The 13,282-nt window shown below is 48.1% G+C and overlaps 3 protein-coding genes across 3 annotated transcripts; all 3 read right to left on the bottom strand.

The window, feature by feature from the left end:
- Positions 1–7,522: 7,522 nt before the first annotated feature.
- Positions 7,523–9,690, bottom strand: F5891DRAFT_1192389 (uncharacterized protein; the record flags this gene model as incomplete). Its single annotated transcript, XM_041367597.1, has 4 exons — positions 7,523–8,682; positions 8,732–8,967; positions 9,015–9,412; positions 9,472–9,690. The coding sequence occupies 4 exons, from the start codon at positions 9,688–9,690 to the stop codon at positions 7,523–7,525; spliced, it is 2,013 nt and encodes a 670-aa protein (XP_041222554.1).
- A 1,610-nt stretch (positions 9,691–11,300) lies between these two features.
- Positions 11,301–12,196, bottom strand: F5891DRAFT_1192388 (uncharacterized protein; the record flags this gene model as incomplete). Its single annotated transcript, XM_041367596.1, has 5 exons — positions 11,301–11,691; positions 11,751–11,804; positions 11,860–11,955; positions 12,005–12,061; positions 12,117–12,196. The coding sequence occupies 5 exons, from the start codon at positions 12,194–12,196 to the stop codon at positions 11,301–11,303; spliced, it is 678 nt and encodes a 225-aa protein (XP_041222553.1).
- Positions 12,197–12,535: 339 nt separating this feature from the next.
- F5891DRAFT_1192387 (uncharacterized protein) lies at positions 12,536–13,271 on the bottom strand (the record flags this gene model as incomplete). The annotated part of the gene is made up of 3 exons (XM_041367595.1): positions 12,536–12,662; positions 12,714–13,059; positions 13,118–13,271. 3 exons carry the CDS (start codon positions 13,269–13,271, stop codon positions 12,536–12,538), a joined length of 627 nt encoding a protein of 208 aa, XP_041222552.1.
- Between the last annotated feature and the right edge of the window lie 11 nt (positions 13,272–13,282).

Raw genomic sequence — 13,282 nt, 5'->3', positions numbered from 1 at the left:
CGCGTCCAAAAGCTCGAGGCCGCGTCCGATGTCTGGAAGGAAGTGTGTCAGATACACAAGGGAAAAACGGAGCTTGTGCAGATAGACTTACGTTGTAGACTTCAGGAGACGCGTTGCGACGAGAATGGAGACGTTCGAGCGCATTTCAGCGAGCTGCTGCGCATCCGCGAGTCGCTAGCAGGGATGGGCGCGTCAATCGACGAGAAGGACTTCTATGCCATAATATTGGGGTCCCTCCCCGAATCCTACCGCCCCATCCTATCATCCATCAATGCAGCGGCCAGGATAACACAGAAGGCCCTAAGTACCTACGAGCTCATCAATGTCATCAGTGAGGAGTACGAGCACCGCATGCTCACCGATAGGCGTCCATCTAAACGAGGCACCAACTCAGCCCTCTCAGCACACGCCAACGATCCCAAAGCCAAAGGCACAGATGGCACGGCGCCCCACTACAACCCCAACGCGCTCTGTCAGAATTGTGACCGAAAGGGTCACTACAAGAGTGAGTGCTGGAGGAAAGGGGGAGGGAAGGAGGGTCAGGGACCCAAGCAAAAGGCTAGAAGGGGAGGACGTACCCAAAAGCAGAGTGCCAACGTGGCCACGGCCAAAGACTCCAAGGCCCAAGACAATTATGCCTTCGTGACGTCAGACCTTGCGACTGTAGCTGAGACTATGCACGTACCTGTCGAGTGCCGAGGAGCGATTGTCGACTCCAGCGCTACCTCCCACTTCTGCCCGGACAGGTCCAAGTTCGACAATTTTGTCGAAATAAGGCCCCAAAGGGTCTACACTGCAAACAGGTCTGTTGTCAGCACTACCGGACGCGGAGACGTCAAAATTGACTTGCCTTTGGGTGCCAAACGCACCAGTGTCACCCTAAAGGACACGTTGTATGCTCCAATGATGGCCTTCACCCTGATCTCGACGAACCAGATAGCATCTGCAGGACTGGCAGTGCTATTCGAGGGCACGATGTGCAAAATATGTCGCACAGCCCCAAACGAAAGGTGATAGCCAAGATTCTGCAGGTAGAGGGACTCTATAGCGTGTCGTCGAAGGGCCGTCAGTATCACCAGGCCCACGTAGCGAAAGGAACACTTACGTTGGGCCAGCTCCATAGAACACTGGGCCATGTCGGCCAGAATGCACTGGCTGAGGCCGTGAAGAAAGGCTTGGTGGTGGGAGTAGACCTGGACCCACAGTCCAAACCCGAATTCTGCCATACCTGCATGAAAGCTAAGTCAGCGCAGCAGTCCTTCCCGAAAGAGACGAAGACACATGCACTCACATATGGGGAGATAGTCCATACGGACCTCTGGGGACCGGCACAAACAACAAGTCTAGGCGGCTGTAAATATTATGTCAGTTTCATGGACGACTTCAGCTGGCAGACGCGACTCGAGTTCCTCAAGCAAAAGAGTGACGCACTTACTGTGTTCAAGTCCTATGAGGCATGGGTGACGTGTCAGTCGCCAGGTGTCCGTGTGCGAAAAGTCCGTTCGGACAGAGGAGGAGAGTATCTGAGCGCCGAGTTCGACCAATACTTGCGTCAGCAAGGTATCGAACAGCAGCTAACGGTGCACGACTCACCCCAACAGAATGGCATTGCCGAACACCTCAATCGCACCCTGGTCGAGCACGCGAGAGCGATGCTCCTGGGCAAGAACATGCCAAAGTATCTGTGGGCAGAGGCCGTTAGTTATGCCACATGGCTCAAGAACCGCCTACCTTCAAGAGCCATCCCAGGTAGCACACCCTATGAGATGGTGCGCAAGTCCAAGCTGGACTTGTCAGCGTGCCCATGAATTTGGGACGACAGGTCTTCGTCCATGCGTTAGAGGCCGGTAAGCTGGAGGCGAGGGCAGAAGAAGCAGTCTTCGTGGGGGTAGACACTGAGAGTAAGGGATACCAGGTATACTGGCCCGGGAGGTGTCGAGTCACGGTCGAAAGGAATGTCACCTTCAGGCCGATCCTAGCAGCCGATGGTGTGCCGGACGAGGGGGAGTCTACTGCTGTTAACGAACATAGCAGTGGCAACGGTAATAATAACTCACCTAGTAGCGTCCAGCCCATCACCATGCCACAGCAACCTCAACCTTCTACTCCTCAGCAACCTCAACCTTCTACTCCACAGCAACCTCAACCTTCTACTCCTCAACAACCTCAACCATCTACTCCTCCAATGAGGTCAACGAGGGCAAGACCACCCCCCGGATACTATGCGGCGCTAAACAAGGGCCAGACAGCTGCCCTAACGATGGAGAATCTGTTGGAGGCGTCAGAGGTAGACCTAATGGATGAAGAAAACTATCTTCACCTTGCCATGGCTGCAGCAGAGCCAGAACCCACCCTACAGCAGGCCTTAAACGGTCCAGATGCCATTGAATGGCAGGAGGCGGTGGACTATGAGATAAGTCAGTTGGAGAAGCTAGGTACGTGGGAGGTAGTGGACCCACCTCGAGGCGCCAACATCATACCGTGCCATTACGTCCTGGCCACTAAACGCGGACCGGACAGTGAGAAGCTGAAGTTGCATGCCCAACTCGTGGCGAACGGGCAGAGGCAGAAGCTCAGCATCGACTACTTCGACACCTTCACCCCCACAGCCAGTATGATAACAATCCGGATGGTCCTAGCGATGGCAGCTCAGCGAAACTGGGAGATACACCAGGTAGATATCAAAAGTGCTTACCTGTACGCTAGCATCCAGGAGGAAATATACATACACGCCCTGCCCGGCTACTTGAAGGAGGACCAGCGTGGAAAGGTGTTGAGGCTGAGGAGGAGTTTGCCTGGCCTGAAGCAGGCAGGATTCAAGTGGGCCAAAGAACTATCAGGCATATTCCTAACACTGGGATTCAGCAGGTCCAAGGTCAATCAAGCCGTATATTACAAACGTACCTCCAACCAGCATACCGTCATCACGGTGTCCGTGGACGACATGGCCGTGATGTCGAATGACGCGGCCCATATCCACCAGTTCAAGGCCGAACTCCAGCGATATTTTGAGATATCAGACCTGGGAGAACTAAAGTGGCTGTTAGGGCTGAAGGTAACGAGGGATAGAGTGGGACGTACCATTACCCTGTCTCAAAAGGCGTACGTCGCGACCATCGTCGAACATTTTCGTTTGGGCGATGCCAAGAATGTGCAGACTCCAATGGAGTCCACAACGACCCTGTCAGTAGAGCAAGGACCCACGACCCACGCCGAAATCCAAGATATGCAGGACATACCATATCAGAGGGCGATTGGCTCGCTGATGTATGCGGCCACCAGCACGCACCCGGATATTGCATTCGCAGTCGCAACGTTGTCACAGTTCATGCGGAACCCCAGCAGGCCCCATTGGGAGGCTGCAAAACAGGCCCTATGTTATCTGAAAGCCACTGACAACATGGAGCTTACCCTAGGAGCAACTGACGTGGGCCTAGAAGCCTTCGTCGATGCTGATTGGGCGTCCCAGCCGCACAGACATTCAATGTCGGGGTACGTCATGATGTACAACAGCGCACCCATAGCCTGGAGTGCGAGGAAACAACCGTTAATAGCATTGTCAACAGCAGAAGCAGAATATATAGCACTCACCAGTGTGGTGCGCGAACTCCTCTTCCTACAGCTCCTCGTCACCGAACTCTACGATGCCCCGAACCTCCCAATCCCCATACACTGCGATAATCAAGCAGCCATTGCGTTAGCATCGAATGGGAAGTTCCAATCAAGGACGAAGCACATTGACTTACGATATCATTTTGTCCGAGGGCACATCAAGAACGGCGTCTTCAAGCTCTTCTATTGTCCCACTGAAGACAACGTAGCCGACGCCTTCACCAAGGCACTACCGCAACCCAGACTCCAGAGATTGAGAGCCATGATGCGTTTGGATAGCGCTTGAGGGGGAGTGTTGAGAGCCGATGAACCCGAGGACGGAAAGGCCGAGAGAGGAGGAACCAAAGGAGGAAATGGGACTACGGCTGAAGGTGCGAGCACCACCAAACGGAGATTCCAGACGACGTGTCAACGTTGGCAATCTTTTCATTCGTTTAGTATATGTTTTCATCAAAAAGACCTGCTGGCGCACTCACCATATAAAAGCAGCCAGTCGTCGTTGAAGCATCTCAGATTCATGAACCGAATACTGAGATGTGAGTGTTCTAGTGTAATGTTTTGAGTACGAAAGCTAACATATAACGTAGCGTACCTGTCTAGGTAAAAACATTCGTCAATAAAGAGATTCGTGAACCGAATACAGTTGAAATGCTCATAATGCATATGCTAACAATGCATAAGTCTCATAATGCATGGACTTTTTTGGATCCCGACGGCGTTCCCATGTAATTGACCGCATAATGCATAACCTTTGCATAGCCAATATGCATTATGAGGTACCAAATTGATAGGACAGGACAATAGGTACAACAATGTATTGCATAAATTTATTGTTCTGCTTCAGTGGTATTGTCTCGTTCGACTATGTATAGAAGCTAGCAAGTAATCATGACAGTACGATACCACACAACAATGTCCATAAACCCAAAACGCAAACCCCGTGACAAGCCCGCTGTCTATAACCAACCTGTGAAGCAGCAGAAAATCACCAAGGACACTCCTCGAACTTCAGCTCATTCTCCCAAATGCACTTCTCGCCACAATCTTACACTCTCTGACTGGTTAACAGTCTATTCATTTGTTGATTCTCATCCTACTGTATCACAGATTGAAATTGTTGAACACTTTAAATCTCTCAAGTCGGGTGCACTCAATTTCACGCAGTCAACCTTATCACGCAAGTTGCGGGAACGTCCAAAAATGGAAGCACGGATCAACGATAACCCTAATGCATTGTCATCGAAGCGGCCAAGGATTGTCACAAGGCCCGATGTCGAACGTGCCTTAATTCTGTGGGTTAGGCACATGGAGAGTAGACGTGAAACAGTGACTGGGCCTATGCTGCGAGAGAAATGGAAAAGGTTTGAAGATGAGTTTGATGTCCCGGAAAATGAAAGGCTGTCGGGGGAATGGCTCCAATCATTTTGTACTGCCTACAAGATTTGCGAGTACCGATGGCATGGAGAAGCTGGGTCTGTTGACATTGAAGCTGTTGATAAAGAACGAGAGCGTTGTCATAAGATCTTGGCGAAGTTTGCTCCCAAAGATCGGTGGAATTTTGATGAGACATCATTCTTTCCTTAGTGAGTGTTCATTTATATTAATCTATGTCACCTAATTTTTTTCATTTTAGTGCACCTCCAGACCGTGGTCTTGCAACACGACAAATGAGTGGTAAGAAGAAAGAGAAATTCCGTATCTCCATCGGATTAGCCTGCAATGCAGATGGAAGCGAGAGGCTCGAGCCTTTTTTTATCGGCAGGGCAAAGAAACCCCGATGCTTCAAGAAGCAGACACCGGAACAGCGGGAATTTTATTATCGGAATAATAAGAAGGCTTGGATGACAGCAGTCATATTTGAGGAGTACGTGGACATGATGATATGATTGCTGTTAATATCTAATCAGTGGCCTAGATGGATCAAAAAACTCGATCTTCAGATGAAGCAACAAAACTGGCACATTTGCATGTTTATTGATAATTTCTCTGCCCACAGCATCTCGTATCAACCATCAAACATTGATCTTGAATTTTTTGGGCCCAACATGACACCATTTGTCCAACCATGCGATGCTGGAATCATCCGATGCTTCAAGGCACTATATCGCCGTAATTTTTGCGCGCATGCTATTGATCTTCATGAAGCTGGCGAACGGGATATTTATAAAATTAATATTCTCGAAGGCATGACAATGGCGAAGCAAGCATGGTATGCTGTCACGTCCGAAACCATCAAACATTGTTGGGATCACACTGACATTCAAGTGTAAGTCATCTTTTGACCTCATTTTTTTCGGTGCTCAAGTCTATCACAGTGATCCAACGACTAATGCTGACACATGGCCTCACACGGATCCACTTGCATGGAACATCGTCCACAAATTCGCAACTACCGAAATGTCCCTTCCCAATGCGGAGAACAAGCTACAGGCTCTTCTTGGCAAGCGCTACATAGATTCTGATTGGAGACTGGCCCTCAAAGCTGTAATGGATGCTGAAGGAGATGTGGAGATGGCTTTAAATGCCATTGATGCACTTATGCAAGCTGCATCTCATCGTACCGGCCTCAAAATTCGTATTCCCGTGCGCTCACAACAAGCTGCCCAGCTATCTTCTACTGAAGCTGTGCTTATGCAATCAGTCCGAGAACTCCAAGCACGCAATCGCATTTTCGGTACCTTGCCAACTATTGATGAACTTCTGGACCCCACTGAGGAGAGAGATAAGGGAGAATTCTCTGCTTTTGAAGGTGGTGACTCATCCATTGCAGACACGGTCCACCACGAAATTGCCATTGCAAATGGTGAAGTTATTGAGGTTGATTCTGATGACGACGACGACGACGAAGCGGATCCATCAATCACTCGTCAAAATATTCTCGATTTGTGCCAGCAGCTTGAAGTTGGATGCATGCAATATGGTGATCCTCAATTTTCACTTGATTTATCATCACAACTTCGAAAGTTTCGCGCGAACCTACGACGCGAAGAACTACTTAATGCCAGACAAACTTCTTTAGAACAATTCTTCTCGGTATAATACATGTACTTCTGTAGGACTATGGACGATTTTCTGTCACACTTTTGGCGGAGGTCACATGCATCACAATAGTGTGACACATATGCTATTGCATATGTCTCATAATGCATAATGTTTGGGCGCAGGCCATACTGTGAGAATGATACATTATATAGCTAGTGATGCCAGTGTAAGGGTGATACATGAATCACTGTACTGCCAAGGATGACTAGCAGCTGTAGTGGTGATGTATCAGTAATGTATCAGTGGAGGATCCTACCTAGCAGCTGCCGGTCCAGGTTCTTGGCTTCCATCAAGCTTAGTCACGCTTGTACCTTACTTCCTTTGCTTCCATCAAGCTTAGTCACGCTTGTACTTTACTTCTTTCGCTTCTGATATTAGCTACCTGGGTATATTTGGTGTGACTCTATTTTTATCCTACTTCCTACGCATCCATTATTTGTCAGCAGCCTATAAAGCTTAGTCACGCTTGTACTTTTCGCTTCTGATATTAGCTACCTGGGTATATTTGGTGTAACTCTATTTTTATCCTACTTCCTACACATCCTTTATTTGTCAGCAGCCTAGATCACCCATACACCTGGTATTTTAAGCGTGGGATCTAGGTACTGAGATACTTAATTTATCAGCCAAGCCCGAGGCCGAACATTGCAGAAATTTGGCCAAGTCCAGTTGAGGTCAAACACCGCATAGGCTATGAACTTTGGTCTTTCGGTCCTTATGGTGTAGCATTACAAGTATCACACAGTAGTACAGGAATTTCCGTTCACGCAGCCAACAATCAATTTGAGCAGTGTCATTCAAAACAGTATTATTCTGACATGCATGCGGCACACTAACAAGAAAATCACGCTATTATGAACAACTATAGCTATGTACCAATGGCATTGGCAGTGGCCGCGCGAGACGAATGAAAACGCTGTTGTTTGCCCCGCCCTCCCTCGACATGATGCTGAGAGTTCTCGGTGGAAACAACCACTGCGCCCCCCTTCTGACGCTTCACTGCAGCCATCTCCAAATTCTCTGTGTTGCTCTCGGTGGGTTTACATTTAGAAGCCTTTTTTGTGACTAGCAATGTGCCACCACTGGCAGCAGGCGCGGCCAAAATCGGTCCCACGGTGAGAGATTCAGATTCAGGCATGACGACAGACGGTTGAGTAGAATTAGGCAGCTCTACTGCAGTAGGAGTGTGGGCAGGAGCAGGAATTTCCGTGGGAGTAGGAGTATTGTTGTGTGGAGGAGAGGTGCAATGTTGGTTATGAGCAGTAGGAGTGTGGGCAGGAGCAGGAATTTCCGCGGGAGTAGGAGTATTGTTGTATAGAGGAGAGGTGCGATGTTGGTTATGAGCAGTGTTTGCGAGAGTTGACGATAAGTGGCGAAGACGAGGAGGAGACGTGAAGGTCTGCAAGGTCGTGTCGTCGTAGGGATCCCCAAAACGAAATTCTCCGGCATCACTGAATGAGACGTTATGACCAGTTTGCGAGGTGGAAGTTAAGGGAGAGAGCTGCAAAGAAGGAAGACAATCTGTTTGAGAGGAGGGGGATGAAGACAGTACCAGAGAAGATGGAGGTAGCGGAGATGGCGGTTTGTAGTTGGGTGGCATGGGTAGAATTGTGTTGTTGAAGTCCAGATCAACACTGTCATCTTGAGGATCGAGGGGAGAGTATCGAAAGAAGTTGTAGACGGGCTGTGGTGTATGAGTGAGTGATGTATCAGGACCGGAAGTTTCCTGCCCCAAAAGTGCGCTGGATAGTCCAGCCAGTGATGTATCAGCTTCCTGCCCCAAAAGTGCGCCGGATAGTCCAGACAACGACGGCAATGGGTCCAACAGCGTAAGTGATGCATCAGGTGATGCAAAAGGGACCATAGCGGGTGATGTATCACTTGTGGTATCCATAGATGACGGCAATGGGTCCAATAGTGTAAGTGATGTATCAGGTGATGTGGAAGGGACCATAGCGGGTGATGTATCACTTGAGGTATCATCCTGAGGGAGTGTAGTTCCTTTCGATAACAATACTGCAGCACTAGCTAGAACTTGATGAGCTTAGAAAGAGACACCAACAATTTGACGACTCACGAAATGCTCGTGATGCAAATTCAAAATACGGCACCATAATGTTCTCCTCAAACTTTGGAAATGCATGATTGAACCGATTGCCGGCAGTAGTGGTCCCGATATGCAAGCTACTAACGTCGAGTTTGCCACCATTCATAGGGTCAGGGCCAGCAAGTAAAACACTGAACGACCATCCTGTCGCATCGTGCAACTCGGTGAAAAATGTTGACATGATTTCTGTAAGTCTTGATATGATTCTGCCTGCAATAAGCAACGATGAAGCGAGATGTTCGGTGTCACTTACGTCTCCTTTGACAGCTCCTTGTCACGTTTCCCGTCTTTCACCCTCTCTTCCTTCATCTGTTCAGCCAATTTGGCGACTTCCTCCTTCACCTCTGCGCTTTCATTTTCCCAGTAAGATGCTATTTGTTTGCGCACAACCTGCATAGCTCGCTTCTTCGGTTCAGGTGCATCCGGTGCGTCCTTCATGGCATCAAGTTCCTCCTTCACTGCAGGCTGTATGTGCGACACATAATATTTCTTGGCGTAAACCTCGGTCGCATTGAGAGGACGTGATTTCTTCTTGCCTGACTTGATAGCAATGTCACCAATCAGTTTGCTAACAACGGTGTTCCCAGTGGTGTTTGCTCGGCGACCAGCTTTCGAATTACCAAAGTCATTCCATAGCTTGACGGTTAAACACTAGTTTCATACGTGATCAACCCAGTATTCGAATACACTGATTAGGAAAATAATAATACTGTCTGAAGCGCATCTCTTGCCTTAGCTATCTCCTCGAGCTTCATCTCCTCATTTACGGGCTCCTCTTCAAGAATAATTGGCCATTTTTCTTCCCATTTCTCGAAGAAGGGAGGCCAGAAATTGGTATAGTTCCCATTCTTTTTGCATTCGAGGAAACTCTCATGGTAGGTGAGCACGAAGGCCTGCTGCTCCCCCGAAAGCCAACTACGTGGTGCCATCTATGATCTATCTGAGTTGTCGTGTCACGTTTTTGCTGAGTTGGCACTTCGTGTGGGATGCTCGAGATCAAAGTCGGACGCAAAATGAAAGGTATCAGGCAGACAATGCGTAGTTGCACCAGCCACAGACGCGTGTACTCACAAATCATTAGTCAGTTGTCCTTCTATGTTGTTCTTGGGCGAATCACTGTCAATAATGTCAAGGGTTAGGGTCTAGTATCTTGGAATTTCCAATGGACGCAGCACGTACACCATGTTCGAGGCACATACATTATTCAGACATCGTAACACAGAGATATTTAGCAAAAGTCAGATATTGATTGTCATGATGAGAATAAAAAGTATTGTAAAGCGCTGCAATGTAAGGAACCTGCTGCATGCAACGAGGCAAAGTCCAATTTGAAAATGAGAAGCGGTCGCTGAGTCCAAAGTGATGGAGCTTCTTCCTTGATGTGAAGAAAGCCTAGAGCTGTCTGTTACAGTCACTACGTGAGCCCCCAGCTACTCGACCAGCCCTCTGCCACCTTGCACGGCAACGACACGATAACCGGGCCTTTAGGCCTTGATGATAGATGATAGATAAAAGAGAAGTCCGGAAGATGCCGGATTAGGTAAGCGATCTGGATCGCTTACATGATATGACGACATAGGTCTAGAAGACCTATTTATGTTATCAAGATAGAAGGCAAGCCTCGTGTTGCCTCATGTACTGATAGAAGGACGCCTCGCGGTCCTTATCCTAGATAGAAGCCTGCCTCATGCATGGTATCTCTGACTCGATAGATAAGCAGATTAGAACCCAGCTTCAAGCTGAGCTTAGATACGATAGAGTAGCCTTATATAAGGTCGACGATTAAAGTAGATGTTCCTTACTTTAATCCTACTGGGTTTTACCTCGAACTCCTTGTCTTGCTAAAGCTACCTGCTTGACATCAGATCCGTACCTTCAGAAGGACTTGAGACCCCTTCTGCCTGTAAACCGCTATCATTGTTCGCCTCCGCAAACGTACGCAACTCCTGCTCTTCTGTGGGAGCCAACCTCGGACTCTCAGCACGTGGTATCACTGTCGTGATCGTCGCTGTTAGATCATCCCAGTTCGCACGCGACTTACCGTCGTAACACTGTCCACTTCGGCCCATTTATTCTTGTGGCTGATTTGAAGGTAAGTACAATCTTGCTATGGACTGGGGGCGTAGTATGAGGCCAGGCTGCCGAGCTTACTGGAAGTATCCACGCCACAGTTCTAAACCTCCACCTAGGGTATGTATCCTTAGTAAAAAACGCACGCATGTTGTTCAGATATTTCCTTCGGAAAACAGTGAGCATCGCTAACCGAATACCGATAAAAGCGAAATGCACAGATTTGGTGCCTGGCGGATGATCAGCTGCAAGACGTTAATCGCTGTTAGAACCTGAGGAGTCTGCTTGGTCTGTTTACCTGGCGAATGATCAGCTGCAAGACGTTAATCGCTGTTAGAACCTGAGGAGTCTGCTTGGTCTGTTTGCCATGATGAATGCTTGCAAACCGCGGAATGTGGAGGCTGGGATCAAGCAGTAAGGGTAAGCAGCAAGGGTAGTGATATGCGAGAAATGCTATACTATGGTATATCTAAGGAATAGCAACTGTCATATTGTCTTGAGCGATTTGATGCTTCAGTCCGCGTTGTCCATGTACCTCAATCAAATGGCCGACCCCCACTATGGCATGAGTGAGTACATCATCCACAGCTGTGAGAACCCTACAGACTCGAAATACGGAATCCTGTGTACGACTGAGGTCGCAACCAATCCCGCGCTTCTCAATAACATTGTCTACCACAGATTGTGCATGTTGATGAAGGTTTTCTAAGATGCCAATAGTGGTCTGCATAACGTCCAATGAATCAGGATTGTTCGGGTGAGAAACGAAGTACTTGCAAAGGCCCTCAACAAAATTTGCTGTGCTCGAAGACCCGGTGACAGCCTGCAAGCGTGCATCAATATCAGAACACTGTGTGGTCCTTGAATTGAATGATTAAGGTAAATGGAATGCTCCTGAAATGAATATCGAATAACATACCAACATTTCAATCGAGATTTTTCCTGTTTTTTAGCACGTAGCTCATCACGGTGACTAAATGGAAACGACTGGTCACCGACCATCTCACCAGTGAGTCGTCACAACATACCATTCGTAATACACCTGTCTATACCTACGTCTCGCTTCACGTTTCTTGTCAGGGGTGTCGTGTATGCAAGGCCTTCCTACAGGCATTGATGGAGCACTGCACAGATTGTATTGAGTGCAGTTCGGATCAGGTATGTGTCTCTCACCTATCTCGTTTTGCCTTGGTTGTCTTTGTTTCGGGGGCGAGTAATTTGTTGCGCTGACTGAAAAACATCATTTGTTCAACTGTCACTAAGACCGCTGACCATTGAAACATACCGTGCATTGTAAGCACGCCGATAAGTGCATGCGGCCTCTAATTTCTCTTCTGGGGTGTTGTATAGTCGTGGTTTTGCCATAGTATTAGTATAGTTTCAAACTGAGTGGCTTGGTATTAGCTTAGTGTCAGTTCAGTATTTGCGCATGAGTTTCAAACACTTTCGAGGTAGGAAATAAATTGGGAGATTTACGCATTCAATTCAATATCTGTCTAGTTCAAACTCGAAATGAACCAAATATCAGTCATTTGTTTAAGCTACAGTCCCCAAAGATCTCAGGTAATGTCTCACTCAACAACAATGAGGATATTAAACATGTCTATCCTATTGTGCTCTGCTCAATTTTCTCAATGTGTTCCCCTGCTTGCACAACAAAATAGCTTGATATTGACAACCGAACAATGTGTGTACCAGCTAATACTAAACTACCTGCGCCGCCTCGCCACGTTCTATGGCGCGCCTCAAAATCCCAGCACCTTTCTCAACAGATTCTACCTTGTGATATATGGCACGCGAAACACCAAGTACCTTGGGGCCGGTAGCGTCCCTGCGCAAAAACAATCAGTGAATGTAATAAATGAAGCACATTTAGACTTACCACCCTGAGAAGACCCCAATGTAGCGACCTCTCGTGATATAGTAGAGTGGCGCCTTGACTTCAATAGGCACATTGAAGTACTTGCCGTGGTAATACAGGAGGGTAGAGTCCTCAGCGAGAGATGCAGCTGCATTAGCTGCATCCTTGTCGACAGAGGAGTCTTCCTCTTCAGAGTCCAGGAGGACAGTAACGAGGGCAGAAGCAGGCACCGCAATAGTAGTAGGGGAAGGTCCGGAAGGAGCTGCACTGATGGGAGGGGAAGGAATCACAGTGGTAGCCACAGAGCTTTTGGCAGCAGGTGCAGAAATGTCGATGCTGAAAGTGTCCGTCACATTAGCAACATGTTCTGGAATAGTGTAGAAGCGGTGTTAGTCATGATAAATCAAAGAAACAGATAGATTCACCTTCGGCAACTGCTTGACCGGTACCAGGCAACAACGCATCAGATATCACCTTCCTGTCATAGAGACTAAGTCCCTGCAGGATGTCTATAAGACTATCCAGTCGAAAGGACACTAAAGTGTCCGTCTGACTGGAAGGGGCTGGGATTTGAGTCATCACAACTGTAG

The sequence above is a fragment of the Suillus fuscotomentosus genome (assembly GCF_016647785.1).
Source record: "Suillus fuscotomentosus strain FC203 chromosome Unknown F5891scaffold_50, whole genome shotgun sequence".
Classification (NCBI taxonomy): Eukaryota; Fungi; Basidiomycota; class Agaricomycetes; order Boletales; family Suillaceae; genus Suillus; species Suillus fuscotomentosus.
Note: the sequence above shows the minus strand (reverse complement) of the source record. Positions and strands in the feature narration are given on the sequence as shown.